This window comes from Bombyx mori, chromosome 13 (genome assembly GCF_030269925.1).
Source record: "Bombyx mori chromosome 13, ASM3026992v2".
Taxonomy (NCBI): domain Eukaryota; kingdom Metazoa; phylum Arthropoda; class Insecta; order Lepidoptera; family Bombycidae; genus Bombyx; species Bombyx mori.
In genome coordinates this window covers 6,758,457-6,784,038 of record NC_085119.1, presented here as the reverse complement: position 1 = coordinate 6,784,038, position 25,582 = coordinate 6,758,457, and the positions used below count along the sequence as shown (strand labels likewise).

The window sequence follows — 25,582 nt, the reverse complement described above, 5'->3', positions numbered from 1 at the left end:
ATAGGAACATAGTAATTGGGACCTGAGTCATTGCTTCAACTGACCTGTCCTTGCACGCTCATCATTTGGTTTTGTTGCATAATGAGATGGGACATAGGGGACTGTTGACTTGAAGTCCTGAAACGATATTGTAACATTAAAACAAATAAAAGACTACAAAGAAACAAACCATGTTAATTAGGAATGAAGAAACTAATGTAACAGGTTTTTATTTTCTCATTGAATCTTCACGGTTTTTAGGGCTAACAATTTCCTATAAATTTAAATCGCCAGCTTCACCAACTTAGATTGCAAGTTATTTATAATAATAATAATAGTCACTGGGAAGAAATAAAGCACGGCTATTCGACCCCAAATTGTACCAGAGACTGACATACATACTTATATACGTTTAAATATATACATATATAGATAATAAACAGCCAGACAAAGAGCAAACAAATCTGACACGATTATTTGCCCGATGTGGGAATCGAACCCACGACCCTCGGGCGCAACAGTCAGGGGTGCTAATTACTGCACAACCGAATCAGTTATTTTAACCTTAAATCACAATTCTGTTTTATATGTATCAATAGAAATAATTATCCACCAATACTGGTGGCAGGACCTCTTATGAGTCCGCACGGGTAGGTAGCACCGCCCCACCGATTTCTACCGTGAAGTAGCAATGCGTTTCGGTTTGAAGGGTGGGGTAGCCGTTGTAACTATACTGAGACCTTAGAACTATATCTCAAGGTAGGTGGCGCATTTACGTTGCAGATGTCTATGGGCTCCAGTAACCACTTAACACCAGGTGGGCTGTGAGTTCGTCCACCCATCTAAGCAATAAAAATAAAAAAAACCTGATCTTGTATCTAAACAAGGTTTTTGCTATGACTGAAATTCCAAACTGATTAAAGAAACCGACCTCTGCTGCTGATGCTGCATGAGCTGTTGTTGTTGCAAGCGCGCCTGCTGCAGCTGCATCTGTTGCTGCTGTTGCTGGGTGATGCCGCCGCCCATGCCACCGCCCATGCCGAAACCTACGAAGACAAATAACGATTTAACACATTAAACGCCACTTGAAAATTGGAGTATTTTCATTCAGGCCACGGTTTTTTTTCCTATCTATTCTTGTAGCCTCGAGGGGTTATTCTAGATTCACCGAACTAGTAGGTGAGCTCACAGGGTTCAAACCTGACGTTGTTGCTAACACGAACTCTAGCAAGAGCAGTGCTTCGCAGAATCTACCACCGGATCGGAAACGCGACTCACTGAGAAGATCCGGCGAGAAACTCAGTGGGCTGTGTCTGTGGATTAGCTTACTCGTTCAGCCCTTCGTCGCAAGCGACGGGTTCGACGAGGACAGTGACTGGAGGGCCACGGTGCTCACCGGTGACCCTTATCTTACTGAAGCGTTCGGGCCATAAGGATCAACCGCTTCCTACAAGCTAAAAATTGGAGCTATCAAACGAAACGCGTACGGAAGTGAAGTGAAGTAATTTGCTGATTTGTAATTGCCTACTTATTTAAATTTACGTTTACAACTTGTTTTATTGCATAAGGGTATGCTCATGGGGCAATGAATAATACCGTTCACAGTTTCAAATTAAATCAAAAATTATTATTAAAAATATTCTATGTCTTATTTAACTTTCTAATTATCTAATAATTTGAATTTCCTCGAAAACGATTTTTGGCTTTGGTGAAAGTTACATCCAGATATCTAATTAGTTTCATACTGCCATGTTATTTTTGGGTATGGCAATAAAAAAAAAACTACCTTGGTGATGATGAGGGAACTGTTGTCTGGATGCAGCTTGCTGCTGCATGAGCACGTGCCTCCACTCGGGCGAGTACTGGCGCGGGTGTTGCGGGTAGGGGCGCGGCGCCGCACGACGCATGCCCCCCACCGCGCCCCCCACTGGCCCCCCAACCGAACCCCCCACGGCGCCACCCACACCGCCGTACCGCGCCTTGTATTCCGGCGGCGGCGGCCTCATCTGCTGCTGCTGGGCGCGCAGCATCTGTTGTTGCTGTTGCTGCAGCATTTTGGCTTGTTGCTCTCGCGATATACCCGCTGCTGCTACACCTGATGTACATAAAACAAACAAGTTTTTTTTTATTGCTTAGATGAGTGGAAGAGCTCACAGCCCTCCTGGTGTTAAGTGGTTACTGGAGACCATAGACATCTATTATACAACGGAAATGCGCCACCCACCTTGAGATATAAGTTCTAAGGTCTCAGTATAGTTACAACGACTGCACCACCCTTCAAACGAAACGCCTACCATACTTATAACTCGATTATACAATACAAGATATACATAATATTTATTATACTCATTAAATGTGCATATTAATTGTACTGCAGATTAGATTCACTCAAAATTCATTACAATTGATTTAGTGACGGTTCTTGAGAGGAAACGTCTTCAATTGGATTCCGTATATTGACGTTGCATCGAAGACATCGCTCTAGTTAAACTAACGTCCAAACTAATAGATTTGTACTAGTCATATAGGTTACAACAACAAAAAATAAAACAATCTAATTTGATATATCCGAACAACCATTGTATATTTCGCAATCAATCCACTCCAATTGTATAGTATGAATGCGACATAATTTGCAAAGAAAAAAATTTGTTATAGAGTTATCTTCGTCCCATGCTTGGGTGACGATCTTTTCGACCTCTGATAGAGAACGAATCGAAGTTATAATATGTAATTATATAGAAATGAATATCGTTATTATGACTTTATCTGAGCTACAATGTTTTAACGGTTATTGAAATTAAATTGTGGAGAGAATTGTTATGATGTGTTACCGAGCGGTGTGGGGCCAGGACCGGGCGTGGAGTTCTGCTGGGCGGCGCTAGGCTGCCTCGCTCTCATCGCTTGCGAGAAATTGATGCTCTGCGATTGTGACATTGAATACGAATCGCAGCCATTACCTGAAAATGTAGTCAAGAAATTGTCCAAATTATTGTTTTGTAGTTCCTAAACTATGTACCTAGGTATATATTGCTTAGGTGCACGAGCTTACGGCCCACCTGGTGTTACGCGGTTACCAGAGCGCGTAGACATCTACAATGTAAATGCCGCCACCCATCTACTGAGATATAAGTTCTAAGGTCTCAGTATAGTTACAAGGGCCGCCCCGCCCTTCAAGCCGAAACGCATTACTGCTTCACGGCAGAAATAGGCAGGGCGGTGGTACCTACCCGTGCGGACTCACAAGAGGTCCTAACACAACGTACGTAAATGATATCGATCAATTTGGGACATTAAAAATATGAGGAACGGCTATTCTATGATCGAAACAAGACGTAGAAGAATATTAACGACCCAACTAATTAATATTTCATTGTAAACTTTTGAATTTGCAAATAGCACAATTGCCGAATATTTCCGTACGTTTTAAATAACATGTTCGTATAATTGTAAGCTGTTATTTTAATAACATTAAAACGCAACAGTGTCCTTTATCGGAGACAATAAAATCTCGACAGCGTGAGAATAATGATCGCAGTTAATTAACATGTGACATGGATACCTACGGAGATATTCAAGCTCCGTGACTATTGTGCAAATAAAATTAAAAGTGAAAGTAGCCGGTGAAATATTCCAAAACAGTGTTACACGCATCAAACAGAGATGAGGTTATCTGCAATCTTATGTATACAGGTAATACGATATGAATTTTAACATAGTATGACGTAAGTAGTATATGTCAACAGTGCTCACGATTCCGACGGAATATTTACTGTTTATGCTGAAAATAGGGTACCGTACTATTTTTCATACCCACGTGATTGATATCATGATTAGAATTATAAAAAACAAACCAAAACATTTCGTTTTGTTTATTCATCAACAAGTCTTATGTGTAACACGACCGTTTTAAATTTATTATTACATTTGCGTATCATGAGATTAGATGGTAACAATCAAAGAAATATAAATGTTTGAAGTACAAGGCTCAGGTAATTGCCTAACGTATTTCTAATCAATTTACCTAATTTATAGATAATTGCTAGCACCAGTGATTGCAGCAGAACGCTAGACTAATATTGTATGGTTCTCTTATTGAAGTTATACTTCTTTAGGCGCGTTATGAAAAATTGATGAGAGTGAAATTTTAAGATGCGCGCGCACCGTGACACAAAATTAACAGAATGAAGTTGCCCACTAAATCGCTCATTACAATACGACCGACGTAACTTGGCGAGTCTGAATATAGCCGCAGGTGAACTTCCCGAACCGTACCGAGAATTACCGAATTTATACGATGTCAAGAAAAGGGATGTCCAATATGCGTGCTTGAGGATGTTGTTTCATCGATTTTTTTTCAAATTGATTAAAATTTAAATTAAAAAAAAGAAATAAGTTTAATAAAAATAAAGTATAACTTCTTACGCACGTACATAAAGTACACGCACCCTTTTTGTTGCAGAATACATTTATTTTTGTGTCCGAGTCATTCGTCTTCAATGCAGTAGTAAACAACACATTAATCAGTTATAAAAATATGTAATCGTCGAAAGAGGTGCGCGGAATCTCGCGGATCATCAACCTCGGGCGCGATCTCCCCACCACACACCATTCACCACAACGAAATGCAAAACGCAGTGTTGTTATTGCAACGGCATAGGGGTCCTATTGGTACCTTAACTAATGTGAAAAGTATTCAACGGAACGCGGCCGTTATGAAAATAAACACGCAATGTATTTCTTTGTTTTTGATAGTGTGAAAATGGCGTCGTTAATTATTACGGCGGGCCGCAGGTTGAACGCGTTATGTTAAGCGCGCGTCACAATGACTTCTCAATTCATTCAACGATTTATCGTTTGTAAATATCCGGCCGGTGTTTTGATCATCTTTTTGGTGTATACAAAATTCGAATGGCATCGGCATACTTACAACATGTGCTATATACGAGAACAAAAGAAGAATCTGTCGTTACCATGAAATACATAGCTTAATACTAAAACAACTAAAATAACAAAAACGTGGAATAAAAAAAAATGAACAAATCAATCTACCCGATATGCCAAGATAAATGAACCTAACATTTGATCGATTCACATAATTTACTTTACCTTCATTGTAATTTTACAATAGTGTCCAAATTAGTATTGGATGCTTGATGGTTGGTACTTATCACACAAACACATTCTCGCGATTAATTAAAACACAATTGCCATAAATATTTACCCAAAAAATCTACTTACATATTATGAAACTTACAATAAAAATCTCTTGTCATTGGCAAAAACATGTTCTTAAGTATTGTAATATATTACAGGAGGCTGCCTCACATGAGTACTAGTTAATACGCTTCAAATTTCGTAGGTGACTTAAGAAACGATTTTGTACGTGTTCGTTAAATCAAATTTAAATAGGTACCTATTACATAAATTAATAATAGTCACCTTGATGGTGTTGCTGGGGCGGAGCGCCCTGGTGCTGGAAACTGGCGTACATGCCCTGCTGGGCAGCCACTGACACGTGCCCGCCGCCCCCCGCGCCGCTCACTTGCATGTGCTGCGCCGCCGACACCTGACGACCAAACGCTCATGATAAACCGGTTCGTTCGACTCATCGTACACTTTTAATTTTACAACTACCTTTATAACAGATATTAAATACATTATAAAATCGGCAGTCAATGTCGTGTGATAGATATCAGTGTGCTTAGTGCGAGTTTTTTTAATGTTCTCGATAGCGTAAAAGTTAGCTCATATTTGTATGGAATGGGATCGTTTGCGTACGTTTGCCGCTAGGGGCACTGTTCCAACTGCATACTAAATTGCTTTAACTTTTACGCTATCGAGAACGTTAAGAAACTCGCACTAAGCACACTGTGTACTAGAGCTGCTAGTCCCATTCTTCGACTATAATTACAGCACTTTTCGGATTTCCTTCGTTACGTACCTTCCATGCATTGAAAATTATGTAAAAATTATGATAGTAGAGTATTATTGTTTCTAATTATTGCTCTCACTTATTGGTATAAACCTATACTAGATATTCATTTATGATAACGTTTTATTTCAATTTCAAAAAAAAAGCGTATCCAATATTAAATCGAAATAAATAGGTTTTTTTTTAAGTCCAATAAATTTAATGACCATATCAATTTAATGAATATTAGTCTTCTATGTTTAAGCATTTTTTTTAAATACACGTTAATGGCTACTGGTATATTCAACATCACTTGCGAAGGTTATTCAGCATAACTGGAAATTATTTTTATTAAACACATACATTAAATACATTGGTTGCTTTCAGTTTTCTTTGTGAATTATATAAACTAAAATGGTATTGCGAATTGTTTTTTTAAATGCCGATATTTCCAATGATATTATTTGATAGGTTGTTTGGTTTTAGTTCGTTCAAGATATTTCGACGCTATTGGAAGTACCATGGTCGCGGATAGACTCACTTATACAACAGCGCCAACAACACCAAATATCAACAACGCGTTAACATAGTATTTAAATACGCTTTTATTAGCTTCAGATGTATGTATGTTTGTAACGGAATCTTTGAACATGATTATGACCCCCTTCAAAACGTCGGATTAATTCGAAATTTTGTATACTTATTAAGGACAGATGACAATACAGAATTAAAAAAATAATTTAAAAATTGAAATTTTAGTTGAAAAAATGAATAAAATACCTGAAAAGCACCCCACGCTTTTTTACAATAAAATCATTCTTTCTTACACTATTTTTAATTCAAATTTATTAAATTTTATTTTCTATTTTTTAGTTGGATTTTCTATAAAAGCGTATTTTGTTAGTTTTTTTATAATGTTATTATTGGTCGATGATTGCGTTGTGTTCATTGAAGCCGACATAAGACTGTGACAGATGCCATTCAATGCAAGAGGTGAACACATCATCAGGCTCGGTCGGGGCTCGTCTCGACTGGTCGCCCCGCAAACCAGTTTAGAACACAGGCGACCACGCACCGGTCCGCTTGCACCCGCGATTTCGTTGTTTTCCATAAGGGTAACGTTACACTATCAAAGATCAACGACCAGATGACTGCTAATATATAGTATGTCTCTAAAGTCCTGTCGTATTATTCATTAGTTATTCAATAATCACGATATCGAAATATGAACGCCGCGATCAATCAAATTCCAATGTTTTTAAACAACTTCGTCATCTGTTAATGTTGGTCGACGAGTAAGTGCTTTAGCTACGATATCGAGACACTCGCGCCATAGTTAGGTTAGTTACAACGCAAATGCCGCGGGCACCAACCTTGAGACATTTAGGTCGATGTCTCTATTATATTTTATAACGGCTGTCCCACCCATCAAACCGGAACGCTTGGCGGCTTCGCGCCATAAATACGTAAGACGATGATTCCTACCTGTACGAAACGCATGGCTGCTTCGCGGCATAAATACGTAAGACGATGATTCCTACCTGTACGAAACGCATGGCTGCTTCGCGGCATAAATACGTAAGACGATGATTCATACCTGTACGAAACGCATGGCTGCTTCGCGGCACAAATACGTAAGACGATGATAACTACCTCTACGAAACGCATGGCTGCTTCGCGGCATAAATACGTAAGACGATGATTCCTACCTGTACAAAACGCATGGCTGCTTCGCGGCATAAATACGTAAGACGATGATTCATACCTGTACGAAACGCATGGCTGCTTCGCGACACAAATACGTAAGACGATGATAACTAACTGTACGAAACGCATAGCTACTTCGCGGTATAAATACGTAAATATGTTGATTTCACAATACAGGTTGCAATCACCAATAGTAATGACTATTTTTGCAGGTTACATTTTGATTCCAAAACGTTATCCTTCCTCGTTGAAGTTATTTAGGGACACTAAACTATCTACCATATAATATATTTGTTTACACAAAAAAATTACCTGAGTTCTAAAACGATTTCACTCGATGGAAGAAAACCAAATTGTTTATCCCTTAGGCCTTAGACCGACGATTTTGACTTATTTAAGCTTTTTATTTTGACATGTACAAAAACTGTAGTGGTAAGTGAACAACACCGAACCGGCAACTTCTTCTACGAGGCACGCATGGTGCAACCGGGTTCACGAATAAGAAAACGCTATGTCTATAAATAGAGTTAGTATGGTGGCCGTATGTAATGTGACCGTATAGCGCGTTCATACCGCTAAGCCATGCGCCTCCCATTGTTAAACCAGACGATCTAACGGCATCTCTTATCCATTTATACGTCAAATAACAATTTTTTTTAAACCGTCAAAGGATTGTTACGAGAGCAGGTAAAATGTCTCAGAATAAAAAAAAAAAAATGTTTACGTTCTCACAATTATCGAAACGGTAACATTGGTCATTAACATAGACATTAAATACACTATACAACTTGTAGAATACATTGTAACAAGACAATTGATTTAAAGGACAAAGGCACGCAGGCAATTAAGGCAGTTAGTATTAGTAAAGTAATTAGCCTATGGTTTACGCAAATATTATATACATTGCACTTACCAAACTTTAATTATAAAAGATTTTATAGAGAAATTATAGGTTTCTACTGTAATGAGTGACGATATGTACAATCTAAATTTAATTCTAATTATTCTGGCAGAAACCGCAAAATCTCCTCAACTCCAGCTCTCCAGTACTCCACGAATATTATAATCCACTCGATTCGATAAAAGATGCGTAAACGAATAGAAGACGAAAATACAAAAAAAAAACCAACTACATTTTTATTAATTTTAGTAGAAGATAATATTATTTAACAACATATAGGTCATCGTGGCTTAAAGGATAAAACGCCCGATGCATTCGTATCAAGTGATGCGACTGTGCCCGTGTTCGAATACCGCAGTCAGGTACGATTTTTAAAAATGAAATACGTACTTCACAAATGTTCACGATTGATTTCGACACTGAACGGCGTGTAATAAAAATCAAATTGGCAAAATTTAAAACTTGCGTAAATTCTAGTGGTATAGTATTTTGTGAGCCCGCATGGGTAGGTACCACTACCCTGCCCGTTTCTGCCGTGAAGCAGTAATATGACCCCGTTTGAAGGGTGTGAAAGTCGCTGTACCGTAAAAACTGACTGTTAAACTCATGTCTTAAGATGGGTGGCGGAATTTACCTTGTCGTCTATGGGATTCTGTAACCACTTAACACCAGGTGGGCTGTGATATCGGCCACCGATCTAAGCAATAAAAAAAGTTGAAGTTCGTAACGTGCCAGAAAGAAAAGTCTAAAAGCTGTCATATCTCTGTTTAAAGCTGTTTATCTGTTTTACTAGTGGTAGGACCTCTTGTGAGCCCGCACGGTTAGGTACTACTGCCTTGCCTATTTCTGCCGTGAAGCAGTAATGCGTTTCGATTTGAAGGTGGGGGCTGCCGTTGTAACTATAATAAGACCTCAGACCTTACTCATATCTCAAGGTGGGTGGCCCATTTACGTTGCAGATGTCTATGGGCTTCAGTAACCACTTAACAGCAGGTGGGCTGTGAGCTCGTCCACCCATCTAAGCAATAAATAAAAAAAACTTAGTTCTAGTGGGGGTGTGAACATAAGTATAATTGGACGTCAAGGGTGGTAATACAAGCGAATCGACCGCGTCGTCGCCCCCACATTACGCCCACAGAACTTGTATGCCGACATTCAATGTATATATTTATGTAATGAAGTTTATTTCCCTACCTTGAGCCACGAGACTCAGTCCGAGCCCTGAGGGAGTTAGCTAACATTTGCCCTAGCAAAAGTAGTGCTTCATTGAATCTACCACCGGATCGGCATCGCGATCCACGAAGAAGCTCCGGCGAGAAACTCAGTGGATTGTGTCTATGAGTTATCTCTTACTCTTCGTCGCATTCGTTGAGTTCGATCCGAGGGTGAATCAGAAGGATTCGACATATCATGTTTATGGCGACGGCGCCGCGGCGGCTATGCGTTGCCGAGAAGTCTGGGGCGATCGTTAAATTAAAACAACCAATGTAAAAACACCAAATTTCAAATAAGAATTCGATAGAATTTATTTATATCACACTGCATCACGTTTTGATAAACATCATTATCTTTCGACGTTTATCAATAATAAGCAAAGCATAAAATGCGACAGAAGAATACAAAACTGGTACACGAAATCCTGTTTGACCGGTGCGACGTGTAAACCAGATGTTATAAATGTAGTTATATTATGGATGTTAAAATTCTCGTAGCGTAAATACCATTGCGATAAGGCTAAAGGGCATGACGTCACGGATGTAGCCGGGAGATCGTCCTTGATAGCGCCAAAAGTAACGTTCCCAAGACGCCCACACTAGTGAGTCCCACCTTCAGGGAGCTTCAGGCTTAAATCGACAGTTTGTAATAATAATAAAAATTAAGTTATCCTTTCGTTATGGCTTTAAAATATTAGATTTTCTGATCTCAATTGTAAGTAGAAAACCTTTAACGATAATCAACAATGTAGTATACTTGATTGCAAGACTTATATATAGTCTATGGGATGTTATGTGTCATCGAATGTTAAGCGCGATTTTGGTTGATGTATTAATTTGGAATATTTCCTTTTACGTATTGTGTGAATTACGATAATGTTATATTACATGTTATATTACACTGTTACTAAGCCGATTAAATTTGAAAATATAAAGCGCTTTGCTGCCGAACTGTGTTGTTATTGAGCCATGGTATAAAAAGTCTTACATTAGTTTGAATCGCAAAACCGGAAAGGAAAACAAAATTGACCACGTTTTCTTGCTCTTTTCTTCTTTAAGCAGAGTCGAATCTGCAAAGATGCTTTTCCTAGTTTAATTAAAGTTACAGTTATTAGAACTGTTTTAGTTTTAATCTCGCGTTAATTATTTTCATTAGAATATTTCTGAAGTTTCATATATGTTACAGTTTCCGTGGTCACGGAAGACATTTGCCCAACAATTCATCGACATTTGAATTTTGTGCTAATCACCGTCGAATTTTTTATTAAAATCGTTATTTAATTTCTATGCAAAACTTGCTGTTTTAGACAGGATATCTGCAGACATCCATAACCGGACAGTTCTTTTGGCGTAGTGTGAGTAGCATTGGTATGTTTCATAACGACTGGGTCTTGTATCGTTTGTATGGTCCGACAAATAATTGATTTGAGATCGTGAATTCTGAACTTGTAATTTAAAATGGGACTGTTTTATATAAATAGACCCCCAAACTTATCTATGACCAATTACTTTAGGGTGAAATATTCCCCTCGAAGAATTGGCTGCGCAACTAAACTTTGTCGTAGTAATTCCATTTCCAGTATAACGCTGACGCGATGTCTAAAAAATATTTAAAATAAAAACAATCACTTGTGTTTTTGTCTTTAAATAGAAAGTTACTACCGTATTAATACTTTGAAAAGACCTTTTTACGTAGTTCTCAATAAAAAAAACGTCGCGTTTACTGTTACAGAATTATTACATCAATTACCGAATGAATTCATTAAAATGAAAAGATTTCATTGCGTAAATGAAATGAAAAAATCATAACGTCAGAATCTTATGTAAACTTCATATTATATTAATCAAAACAGAATTTTGCAAAACAAACCGCTTTTTTTGACTTGTTCTAAAGCGAACTTCAAACTCCGAAGTTGTTCATAACCTTCATTGTTTATGTATTGTTAAGAAGGCTCGTAGCGTAGAACAGGTAACACTGTTCTGGTTATTCTCAGTCGGAGAACGTTCGTATATAATTGTTCGAAGGAAGGTTTATTTTATTATAACTGAGATTTCGATTTCAGGTTTTAAGGTGCTTCGTTGTGTCGCGTTTATAAATTGCAGTAATCGCTCAACTACTTACTACTAACTTTTATAAAAATGCTACTAACATTTTATAACATATTTTAAAAATGTTTTCAATCAATAATTACAGAGATTGAATGCTCGACAAATCTACGTTGTGGAACAAAGCATGTTTATTATAACTACAGCTGATGCTTTTCTTTAACTGGACTACAATGTGATGTGTTCATTGGGATTACAAATGAATTAAACAATCTCTAATATGCCGCCAGTCAGCCGCAATTAAGAATGCAAACAAATGACGTAGAAATTACTATAGTCATAATTATCCTGCCCTTCTCCCTGTCACCTGGGGTCGATGCAACATGTTTTCTCCTTCCATACTCTTCTATCATATACCATTTCTTCGCTCACTCCCTTCTTACCCATATCGTCTTTCACGCAATCAATCCATTTCTTCTTAGGTCTACTTCTTCCTCTAAGTCCTCCCACATTCATAGTTAACATTCTCGTTACTCCACACATCTATCGCAACATTCGCATCTATGCTGCATGCAATCGCCTAGAAATTACTATAGTATAGCAGTAAATCCCATAGTGTATCAGATATTGAACTAAAACCCAAATCACGCTAATATTCGAACCATCGGTATACCGATCAGTGATCCCTTCGTAGTCGCCTTATAAGTCGGTGTGAACACCGACGGAGTAAGCCCATTGAGTTTCTCGTCGGATTTTCTCAGTGGGTTCCGATCCGGTGGCAGATTCTGAGAAGCACTGCTCTTGCTAGGGTTAGTGATAGCAACATCGTCAGGTTTGAGCCCTGTGAGCTCACCTACTGATTAAGGTTACGCTGAAATGGTCTTTCAAGAGCATCAGCCAAGGGAAAAAAAGACGGAGTAACTGTAACCTTCACACAGACAGCGAGTCATCAACGTCCTCCACTACCGCAGTATTCCACCCTCTCACAGTTCAACACGAGCCATTAATCATCATTCAGCTCTGCATTACGTGCACTACTCCTGACACTGACATCCAAGCCCGATTTCGAATAGAAGCAAGCTTCGAGCAATACTGGTACCGAGTGATACTTGTGCTGAGTTTAGCACCGACAACGCAGTCAGCCTTGTGTGTACACGGCGTCCATCCGGCCATCCGGTATCGGCTTAGATTAGCGATTAACGATAGCTATCGTAGAATCTAAGATATTTGACAAAAATAGATTTTGTTTTTAAATTATAATAAATAATGAAGCTGTCCCGTTGTTCCAACCAAGTTAAATTTAGAAGAATAAAATAAACATTTAAATGTATAATATAATACTTAAAATGGCAGCTCATCCAAAAGTATTTATTGGCTTTTGTTTGGCATAAAATATATGTACTAGATTTTAAGTTCAATGATTAGTTTTTAAACCAGAAAATATAATATACTTATGCACCAGTATTATATTACAAACGTTAAATTAGATCTTTTTATATGCCCAACACTACTTTTGCTTTATTCGTTATGAATCCTGCCAGTGTGTTACGCCACGAAGATTTCACAACGACCGCGTTTCTACTGCATTCATCTACCGATATACTTTCTCTGGCAGAATTGTACTTCGCTGACTTTTACTGGGGACAAGGGATAATGAGACTAATTTGTTAATGTATTATATAATATATAAGCACCCTGAATTTTCGCTGTTCTGTTGTTTCGATCTATTTGAATTGCATCGTATTTTTATGTAATTTTCAACTAAAAAAAAAAAGACATGCACCACAAACAAAGGAATGTCACGTATCAGACTAGTTAAACCTGGCTGTTTTTCATTTGACCTTAACGACTCCAACTATATTTAAATATGCAGTGGAATTTTAACGATAAGGCTTCCATTAATAGAATATTATAACGGTATCGTTGTGTTTTGACGGAATCAGCGAGAATAAATAACTTCATTTTAGATTTTGATTTCACTGCTCGTAATGGATTATGCAGTCGTTTTATAAAAGCATATTGAATAAGAAATCAAGTGAAATAATATTTTGCAGGATTACGAAAGAGAACGAAATGAAATGAAGAAAAAGAATTGTAATGTTTTTCATGGTTTGTGTATATATTTACGTGCATAGAAAGCGATAACCGTATGAGGGGCGGGAAGGCGAGATGTAGGGGCGAGGCGGGCGGAGGGACACGTGGTCCGCCTGGGCACAGGAAGCAATCGGGTCGGGAGCACTCTTTTTGTTCCATTCATGCTACTTCTAATGTCATCGGCCGAGACGTACAGACTTTCATATTCAACTAGAAATTACAAAACTAAACTTTGTTTCTAAGCGCGCTTGGTTTTTTTTTTTAATGGCGAAATTTCAAGAGTAATTATTTGCATAAAAAGCATGCTGGTCTACCTGATGAGTGAGTAAACAACGTTATACACGCATCAGTAAAGCCAGAGCCATGGGTTCGAATAGATCTCGATTACATTACAATGGTTATCGTACACTTCACACCAAAATGACATTACACTTCATATCGGAATTATTGCTTCGCATGAAAATAGACGGGGCAGTGGTGACGACCCGTGTGGGCTCATAACATGCCAGTAATTAGCGGACACTAAGAAGTGTATCTAAAAATTCAAACGCGTATTCAGTAACGCGAAAATACTAAAAACTAATATTGGTGTAGGTGTTCGATACAAAGAATTTTAATAATATTATTGAAAAGATTCGTCTTGTTACTTGTTAATCATTTAACACTTACTTGGAAACATAATTTAATTTTTTTCAATAGCGTATGGATTTTTTAGCGAAAATGTTATTTATACAAGGAATGGGGTTAGATTTTTTTTTTTTTGCTTCGGATTATCAAAATCAACAAACCTCGTTTATGGAGCAAGGAAAGAGACAGAATATTAAACAATACCAAAGATTTTCTAATCAGCCACACCTTATAACCACACAAAATAACAATTTTTTTATATTTTTTTATATATGTCGTAATGTGAATACACAAACTATGGATAAACCACGTTCCGTAAAGAACGATTAATTTTGTATTACATACATTATTTCATTGTAATAACCCTAATTAAGCGCATGAGGCTGACGTCATGGATATTCTGACGCATTTACGATGAATTTAATGAAATCATAACACGTTCGTTCCAGCTACACTGTTAGTCTAATCCAACGAAGTGTTATAATGTATGTAGTATGTAGTACCTACTTGCGTTCAGCCTCGTATGAGACACAGTTTTAAATGTAACATGTGGCTTTTGATACATCTGCTTATTCGCCATATAAACCTAAGTCAATATGTGTTATTACGCATTGAAGAATGCTTCTGTTTATGATTACTGAGAGTTCTTCACTGAAGATGTTATTTATTGTATTGTAAATATTTAATTGATTTAATATAGCTTGAAATATCATTCAGTTTATTATAGGGAAAGAGTATCGGAGCACATTGTATTGGTATAGTTGGCTAATACGATACTAACATACTCCACTCGCACATTCTTAAGAACGTTATTGTTCACTTTGCTTTTCTTTGTTGAAATATTTAATCATATGGTTTAACTAGAAAATTGATTTGTGTTATGTTTGCATTATTTTCGAAGTTAAATATTTCTGACATTTGAACAGTAAAATTCTTCAAATTCTTTGCAGTTTAAAATTTTCATAAAAATATATTTATTTTTTTAACGAAACTCATTTTGATAATTCAAAATTATCAACAACTTCTACTTCCTTTTTAATACAATACTCTTCGATCGGAAACGGATAGAATTCCGTTACTATTTCTCGCTCGAGTACGTTTTAACAAACACGACCCACGGGTAGCTTTTTAAATTCTACGATAAAAATTTTCGACACATTTCGACTTTCATTTTAACGGAAGAGGAGGCCACGAGACATTCGTAAACGCCAACGTCGTCAATGTCGTCTAACGAGTACCTCTAATAACAAATTAAAATAAAACTAGAGGTCCCGCAGTAGTCGAAATTCGACTATAATTGATTGGAATTGTAAGTTTGTACACTATTATGATTGTATTTTATACTTCTATAATCACAAATTTCGCCAAGACTACACTATAAAAAATATTAACAAAGACAAACAATATTTAATCTATTCTCAATTTGACAACAGACGTCAAGAACAAAAGTTTGACAATAAATAGTATGCATGCGTGTGTGCGTCAAATACATGGTATGTAGTGTGCGTAATGTTTTCTTTATTGATTTAATGTATCTTTTATGCATTATTTAAAAAAAACATTAGCATTGTGCACTTCTTCTCTATATTCTCTACAAGGGTGGAAAATTTCATACTCCTCCGTCCGCGCAATTTTCGTAAAAAGGGATACAAAGTTTTTGCTTCACGTATTAATATATAGATGATACGTCTCAATGTTTGTACTATATTATTATAGTCGAGTATAAACGGTAAAAGTCACACAGCGCTTCGCACTCGGCGGCGAGTGTGTGTGTGGGGAGGCAGCGCGCGCACACCGCCTCCGGTCGATACTCTAAACCAGACACCATGTTTTTTATGTCCTATAAGTCGCGTCACAAGTTACACGAACGAAATACAACAATTACTGAAACACACACACCTTTAGTTATTTCTGTATGCCTAATAAAATGATAAATACTATTTTTATTTTATTTGAAACAAGGTAACAACAGATTGAGGTGATCTCTACGCGTTATGCGAATCGGATCACTCGTAGATTAACATAATAGTTATTAGCATATTCCAAGGTTTTTGTATTTGATCTGATAATAATTTTTTTTTGCTATACCTCATGATGTTCTTAAAATTATGTCGCTAAATGTTTGGTAGTAGTTTCTTCGTGTAAGCCCATACTAGGTAGGTACCATCATCGTGCATATTTCGGCCACTAAGCAGTCACGGGTTCTGCTTTGAACGATGAGACGTCCGTTATACAATATACTTGACGCCAAAGAGTATGTAACACTACGTTTACTTGACGCGTCGAAATAAGAGGGTGTGGATATTCACATATGATACCTATTGACTCCGATAAACACTTTACATTAGGTAGGACATGAGTTCGTTGAACAACTAAAAAAAACATATCCGGTACATCAAATAAATTTGATAAAGACAATGACTGCGATCGAGGTCGAACACTGGTCCCGTGATACCAATGTCCGGGTCACTAACTAATGTACAAAAAACATGAATACCGCTTCCCGTATTAACATGATGTTCAATAAAAACCGAAACACTGTTTAGTGAATGTGCCTTACAACTGAGCAGCAAGGGTGAAGAATTAAGATAGATATCACTATTACAGATGGATGATTAAGTAATTCGTTACTTCGAGAATTTGAAAGAAATTCCATCATATAGTCTTTAAGCAACCGAACAAAATCATGATAATTATACATTTGTTCTAGTGGTAAACCGAAATCAAATAGCGACGGGCTCAATCAAAATTGCGATTTCTTGAAGACGTACGTTATGGCCTGTGCCATACGTATGGATACGAATACCGTTTTCATTTTTGCGTCCAGAGACAAGCTCACAGTCCACCTGTTGTATGCTATAATCGAAGGCCACAGACAACTCGAGGCGAAGGCCACAGACAACTCGAGGCGAAGGCCACTCGCCCACTTGCCTACGCTTGTTCATTTCGCTAATAACAGAATTATAGATATTATTAGATTAACTAAACATACCTGTAGGTTGTGGTGTGGCTGTGTAACATGCAACTGTTGCTGCTGCGACATATGCAAGTGATCGATGGGAGGCGGCGTATGTCGCGGACGGTAACCGTAGCCTCGGTAGCGGGCCCAGTCTCCGCCAGTCGCCTGCTGGTGTTGCTCGGCCATGTGCTTCAAAGTCTGAGCTGCCGGTGACATCTCTCCCCCGCCGTACGGTCTCGGGGCCGTTTCCCCTTCAGGCGGCTCCAAGCCGATACCCCCTCCATTAAATTTTCCCGCATCCAAATCGAAATCTTTCATGAACTCAGGGTACTCGGATATTTCAGTGATAAGGTCCTCGAACGTATCATCGCCGTCGTCTTCACCTATCAGGTCTGCGAGGCCGGGGAATGCTGAAGCCGCATCGCGTTCAAGAGCCGCTGCGCACTCGTCGAGCCCGACGAACTCATCGTCTGCAACTTCAGATTTACATTCGGCCTTGCACTCTCGTTCGCAGTCTAAGGGCGTGGGGATCCGCGGCGGGGGCTGCTGCGGGGGCGGAGAGCTAGAGGTCTTTACAGCATTGGCGAGCGCCTTTACGGTGACATTTGTGGATATCTGCTGCGGTTGCGAATCAGCTGCCGAAGTTGTGAACTCGAGCTGTTGAACTATTTCAACCGAGAATTTGGTGAGTGCCTCGCCAGTGACTCCTCCACCCCCGCATTGAAGCTTTGCCGGAGGTTCATAATCACCACATCCAAATTTTTGTTGCTGAAACAAATAAACAGCATAAAAAACTTACTAGCAAAAAATTTTGTTATAAAACCTTTTAAACTAGAGATTTTTATTCCCAATCTGTCAATTCGAAGATGATGTTTTTGTCCAATTTAAATTTTACTGAGCAAAATAATATGTATATTTGCAATAATGATAAGCAACCTTGGACGAATGGTAAACGATTTAATTATGTGCAGACATCACGTGTATGATTGCACGTTAACAACAAGGGAGTGCTCAAGTCTACAAGTACGCGTGTGCGGTTATCACGTGAACTGATTCAGTTAAATTAATAGATTGACCATTATTATGTTCTTGCAAGATAATCTAAAACGACAAACGAGTTTTAAATGTCCGATCATTTAGGAAATATACGATTAAACAAGGATTAAAATTCAATTAATTATACACGTTCGTTTATAATTGACTTAAGAATACAAGTACAAATTATTTCTTTGTAAGATGATTTAGGTTCGATTTATAGAATTCTGGCAGAATGTAGGTCTACCTACAGCCACTAGCAGCGTTCTCTACACGTGTTATAATCTATGGTAAAGAGAAAGAAAGCCCGCCAAAACTAAAACATAAAATTACACTCCTAATATTTTCATCGTAAATGTTGCTAGTTGGATTGTTAATTCAAGTTAAATACAACTTGCACAATAATTGCGTTGTATAATTCAACATCGATAATAATATATTATGATGATACGATATGATATCGATATGGGTACGTATGAAATTTTTATGCAGTTTGTTTTTCATTTATTATTATAACATACACAGTACGCAGAAACATCAAATCGTTAAAATGTTTTCTCATCGGACATAAAGCAATAATGAGATAAATGTTTTTTTTTATTGCCCTTGTAAGCAGACGAGCATACGGCCCAACTGATGGTGAGTGGTTACCGTCGCCCATGGATTTCAGCAATGCCAGAGGCAGAGCCAAGCCGCTGCCTACCGCTTAATACTCTCTACAAGCCTCGTTTGAAGAAAGACATGTCATAGCGCTCGGGAAACATCGAACTGTGTCTGAATCATTCCAAATTTAAACATATTACGGGGTGGGCCATAACGTAAGACTTATTTGTCAATCTATACCAATCAGCTTTAGATATTGTCATTGGTTTTTCTTCGAGCAAAATACACTATGTTAGAATATCAACAGAAAGCAGGTACAAGAGCCAGCGTACCGAGATTCGGAGGTCGTCGCGGTGAGCGGCGCGAGACAATGCGAGGCGTTTGTTGTGAAACTCGCACAGTTTGCACAACTCTGACAAACCGCCCTACTGTACCTACGCCGACATGATCTAGCGCTGGTAAAAGGAGGTACGTGTCGAGAAGCTATGGCGGACGGTTCCGAGTAAATTGCGCCGGAACCTTGACGCGAACACAGAAACCTCTCAAAACAAATTACCGAGAACCACGTATTAAACAGAGCGGAGGTCAAACGAGGTGTGATAGGAAAATAACTTATTAACCATAAGTCTAAACGCGTCACATTATATAAAGCAAAAGTTAACAAATTAAAAGAAATATCTATCGAAACGCAACGACTCTTACAAATGCTTACGAAACATCTTAAGTTTGTGAAATTAACGTCTGCAGGCGATAGTCGCGTGCTAAGTCAATATAGAGCGTGAGGAACGGGAACGGGATGCTGTGCCATAGGGTCAACTCAATTGACGTTGAGTTACATCCGGCGCGGCTACTCAGATACGGCACGTGCTGCGCTAGTAATTATCACCTTACATTCAGTATCGTATTATAACGCTGTTTATATAAAAATCCTAACAGTTTGCCAACACTTTCATTGGGTTATAATTCTTTAACAATTAACATGCACGTACATCGTATTTAGCATCAAAAATGTCGACTCACCGGTACAATTACAATGCATGCACGTGCGAGGCAAGGGGCACGTGGCTTAACGTAACACAAACAAGGAAGTTTTCTTATTACTTAAAGCGAATAGGTGAGATGTATTATCTTACCTTTAGACATGAGATCGCTCTTGCATCATCAATATGTTAACCGAGATATGCACATACGAATAAAATATATTTTACGTTGTTAATATAGCTAATACTATCGAAATCGAAGTTTCTAGCAGTACACGTTTATTACTGGTGGTAGGACCTCTTGTGAGTCCGCGCGGGTGGGTACCACCACCCTGCCTATTTCTGCCGTCAAGCAGTAATGCGTTTCGGTTTGAAGGGTGGGGCAGCCGTTATAACTATACTTGAGACCTTAGAACTTATATCTCAAGGTGGGTGGCGCATTTACGTTGTGGATGTCTATGGGTTCCAGTAACCACTTAACACCAGGTGGGCTGAGAGCTCGTCCACCAACCTAAGCAATAAAAAAAAAAAAGAGTTTTGGACAATTAACTTACTACATGGACAACGCTACTATGTAGATTGCTCGAAATGGCTGGAAGATCAGGTTTGCGCTCGCTTTTCTTGGCTTGCCGTTTTGCTTTTCCTTCAAGAAAGCGCTTCTGCAGGGCGCTCGTCTCCAGGTTTTGCTGTTCGCATGCTCCACTGAACGACTGATCGAACCTTGGTACGCACTCGGACTGGCGTCGTCGATAAGTTTCTATCCTACGCCTGTAACAATAAAAATAGAGTACATTCAATCTAAAAATAATGCTTTTTTTTCTTGTAACATCTACGACCTCTAGGACCTCTTGTGAGTCCGCACGGGTAGGTACCACCACCCCGCCTATTTCTGCCGTCAAGCAGTAATGCGTTTCGGTTTGAAGGGTGGGGTAGCGGTTGTAACTATACTGAGACCTCAGAACTTATATCTCAAGGTGGGTGGCGCATTCACGTTGTAGATGTCTATGGGCTTCAGTAACCACTTCACACCAGGTGGGCTGTGAGCTCGTCTACCCATCTAAGCAATAAAAAAAAAACGACGAGCAAACGGTCGTCGGGCGTTGAACACCGAATGTCAACATCAACGAATGGCTTAATAGTCATAACCTCCTTGAGTAAGAGATCAAATTTTCAACTGGCTCAAAAGTCTATCCTAACCGTAATACAGCGTTAGACATTATTATAACTGAAGTATAATAGTGGCCCATTAAAATTCCTTAAAGCCAGTACTTGAAATAGAAAGAAGGTAATAATTCAGTATGTCGTAGCTGAAGTCACAGGTTTATAATAAACGGGACTTAGAAATTTAGAATGTATGTGATATTTTGATTGATAAACATACAGGCTATTATCATGCAACAAACATCGGTCAACAATATAGTTATTGCAAACAAGCGGCCTGCTCCGGCTCCGCTCGGGTCTTTAACAAAAATTTCAACGATATTTGACGTTGTTTTATTTTTTTAAATAAAATAACACTTATTGCGGCATAGCTATAATAGTTATTATAATATGACGTCGCGACACTTTTTGTAAATAATAATGTGTTCTACAAAGTCGTAGTACATTATTTTATTCTATCATCAATAGTTTTCGCAGGGCACGCCATGTAAAGAATATTTTAGGTATTTTTTTACACCTTAGGTTACATTATTGGAGTTTTAGTAAGGATCCCTAATTTTTTTCAAAAAAAGATTATAGCCTATGTCACTCGGGAATAGTGTAGCTTCTAAACAGTGAAATAATTTTTCAAATCGGTTCAGTAGTTTCAAAGCCTATTCTACAAACAAACAAATCTTTCCTCTTTGTAATATTAGTATAGAAGTACAGACAGTATAGACTACAACAAGTAATCAAAGTATTTCAAGGGATTCAGAAGTTACAGAACAACGTTTATCGGATAACAATATTTCAACCGATGCTCAGTCAGCCGCAACTCCGAGCGCGGTCACCTTGAGCAAATGTTAATGCGGACAGTCTGGCTTTATAAAAAAAAATATCATTACAAGCTTTTCATTTATTCATCAGCATCATTCGCCAACGATATAAGGCTCAAGGTCGTTTGTAGTCATTGGTGTCGAGACGTAATCTGGTTTTTGACTATCACTACGTAATAAGTCATAGAGACAACTATGTTTGGATTTAAATAATGTGTTATGTAATTGTCTTAGCACATTCGTTGTGGTAACTACGTAATACGAGGCGGTTCGTATCATAGACAATCAACAGCAATTTAAAAAAAATGCGAGAAATGCGGATACAATTTTTTTAACAACTTGTGTACTGCAAAAAATACTAAATATATTATATACACACATCAAAAATATCTATGGTATTTGTACGCCCAGACCACTACGTACTTATAGAACGAGTTAGTTTTGACAAATCACATGTAGGTAGTTGTAGTTGAAATTAAAGAATTAGCGGTTGCTATTACTGATGATCAAGAGCTTACGATGACTACTTACTATCGTCATATAAGCAGAACGTTTTTTTTTTTATTTATACTGCACTTTATACAAAAAGTATACACTAACTGGAAGCCTCCTATTTTGTTCATTTTTAGTCAGTTCAGAGAATATAAAAAATTCTTGGCAACATTATTAACTCTACTAACATTTAGAATTATCGCTGTGCCTTAGTGACGACAAAGCTCGGACGCATATTGTGCAATACGCGTCTGCACGCCATAGGGGACAAGGAAACTCAATGTGCCATTCATTCTCTTCTAACGCTTGCGTTAAATTGACGACGTTCTGTAATTTTCAATTCAGTTAAAATTGAACTGTCTTGATTGAAAATCTCTCAAGCCATTAGCAGTAATTTCTAAAAAGAATTTTCATGAAGAGCATTCCGAACTTTTTTTTAATAGCTTAGAAACGAACTTACAGCTTAACTGTTCTTTTATCATAGCTAACATTGCCACCCTCTTTGTCTGTTTAAAAAAATGAAGATTTTGGAAAGAAATTATATAAATACGATACTACCTTTAAAAATTTTTTTTTAAATGATTACAACACAATATTATTATTATATTATTACTCTGCACTACCTTTGGTTGACTGGTAGAGAATGCCTTAGGCATTAAGTCCGCCAATGTAAATTTTACATGAAGTGTAATAAGTAAATAAATATATATACGAATAATAAAAAAATATTAAAACGTAAAATTGAAGCGTTTCAAATAAATATATCAACCTTTATATATCTGATATTGCATATCAATGAAAGCAGTTTATACCAACCACTGCAATTGGCAAACAATACATCACGTAACATTCAAGTTTGTAAACTTTTACATAACACAGATGCAATCCCCGTATCGCTTTAAGAAGAAGACAGGTTTGTTTAATAAAATTCAATTGTAAAATTTTAATGGCTGTCCCAACGTTATTAAGCCGCAACTAACAATTGCCTCGCGACAGAATTAGGTAGTGTTTTAACATATACCCGTACAGACTTATATTACGACAGTAGGTAAAAGCCGATTTTTGACAACCATACACGTTGTTTCAAAAGTAAATTCGTAGGACGAGAACACATTTAAAAAAAGAAAAAACAATACGAGTAATGTATAAATTACGTAATTAAAACTGTCCGACAACACACAATTTATCATGCACGTAATTTCAAGTACTTGAACTACGTAGCGTACGTAGTACCTAGTTATCGGATATTGTTGCAATGTTACAATTTATCACTTGAAGCAGTAGCCGGCTGATTACGATTTTAAAACTTTTGTAAAAATAATATCTCATTACGTGTATGTGAGTCGTCTATTAATCAAAGGTGGCAATCATTTCATTTGGTTCATTCAGTTCATTTGGACAAAAAAATATTATTGATATGTCAATACAGATTGATTTGAATATAATCGTCTCCTTCAAAGAATACGGTTCGAAACCTGCATTAAATAAAGGTTAATACTTAACCTGTTATTTATCTAAGATGTCGTTCAGAAGAGTTTTGTGACTGCCAATGGAATACAAAGTCAATAATTCGTTTTTCTGATTTACCAATAATTGTCCATAAGTCCCATTGCCGGCTTTGATAATAGTCGACTCATGTATTCTGTACAAAAATAACCTAAAGCAAGTGACAATAAATAGAAAATGCATATAAATCAGTATTGTCAAGGTGGTTGGTTACAAAGGAATTACGAAATCGAATGTGTACGTGAACTAAAACGTTACGATGTTTATTTACTTGAGCAATCAACACGCTACACACACACACGAGCAGATAAACGATACGTCACAAAGATAACGTAAAAAGCTATTCAAGGTTTATCAATATGCGAATGTCTTGAAGTGAAAATAATATCACTACGCGAATGGCGATTTTAAACTCTTACTTCACAATTAACGAAATTCACTTTTCTTTCCTACTTATGCTGGTAGCTTAGAGGGCTATGCCAGCGTTACCAAACGAGTAGCTCACAGGGCTTTCAACTGGTGAGGAAATTCACTAAACTAATTTTAATGTATAGAAACTTGTAATTGTGATTTGTGTGAATGTTTCTTTAACTATTCGAAAAGGAATATGTAATTGCGGTTGGATCTCGCTTAGAAGGGCAGACGTGACTCAACAAGTGTATAATATCATATTCATGTTGAAAACGACACAGTACTATAACCATATATGCAGTAGCGTATACGCTACAACACAGTGTAACTCGTAGGTGTTTTTGTTTGGTTCATTGACCAGCCGCGGTTGTCGCGCTACGCAAACAACGTCTTCGATAAGTCCTGATTGTATGTCACGCTATGTCACTGACACCGCTCTTTATCCCCACAGATATCCCTGCGATATGATATGGATCGATACTAAATTAGAATTTTACAAATTGTTAGGTTTGCACCTAGTTTTAAAGAACGCAAGCAAATAGTTGCCCGAACAAAGGTCGTTATTAAAAATTCCAAAAGAATCACTATTCAATGAAACTGATAATATCACAGTACAACATAGTCGAAATTTTATAGAATTCTAGTCGACGCCTTTCCGTGCTCAACCCAGGACGTTTCATCTCGGCGTTCAAGGGGTATCCCTACAAATGATCCCATTAACACAGGGGGTCGTCCCTCGCTGCGCTCGGCTAGCAGTATTGATCGCTATACTAGTAAACCGTCTTAACAACGACACCCACATTTGTCTACACATATACATTTATATACTTGTATAAAAATAAAAATATTTGAAATATATATTTGTTCGCTATACGTTCCAGAGACATTCATCTGTTGCGATGAAACTAATTCCGTTGTAATTGGCACTCTAGGGAGAAGGTTTCTATCAGAGTAATATCAACGTACGATAAATAGCGCGCGAATAGTTTGAAGAAATCGATGTTCTTCATACAGTTAACGATAGTCACAGCGAAGCGTGACCGCATTTCACTAGCAGGAAATGAAAGACGCTGATACAATCCGCTGGATTCGGGCAGCGCAGGACCGAGCATTATGGCAAAATTTGGAGGAGCCCTAT

At 37.8% G+C, this 25,582-nt stretch overlaps 1 protein-coding gene and 1 non-coding gene across 2 annotated transcripts in view; one reads left to right on the top strand and one right to left on the bottom strand.

Moving 5' to 3' along the window:
* The window catches only part of LOC101737400 (neurogenic protein mastermind), a 34,653-nt gene that overhangs the window by 2,413 nt on the left and 6,658 nt on the right, over positions 1–25,582 (bottom strand). Inside the window, exons 2-8 of the mRNA XM_004927862.4 lie at positions 20,614–20,827; positions 17,475–18,209; positions 5,422–5,548; positions 2,814–2,939; positions 1,766–2,074; positions 911–1,025; positions 45–117 (exon numbers count right to left, since the gene is read on the bottom strand). Coding sequence (XP_004927919.1) covers positions 45–117; positions 911–1,025; positions 1,766–2,074; positions 2,814–2,939; positions 5,422–5,548; positions 17,475–18,209; positions 20,614–20,827 — 1,699 coding nt within the window. The remainder of the gene's footprint in view (positions 1–44; positions 118–910; positions 1,026–1,765; positions 2,075–2,813; positions 2,940–5,421; positions 5,549–17,474; positions 18,210–20,613; positions 20,828–25,582) is intronic.
* On the top strand, positions 16,225–16,297 carry Mir2784 (microRNA mir-2784). Its single transcript, NR_107368.1, has one exon. It is a non-coding gene; the product is annotated as a microRNA mir-2784 (primary transcript).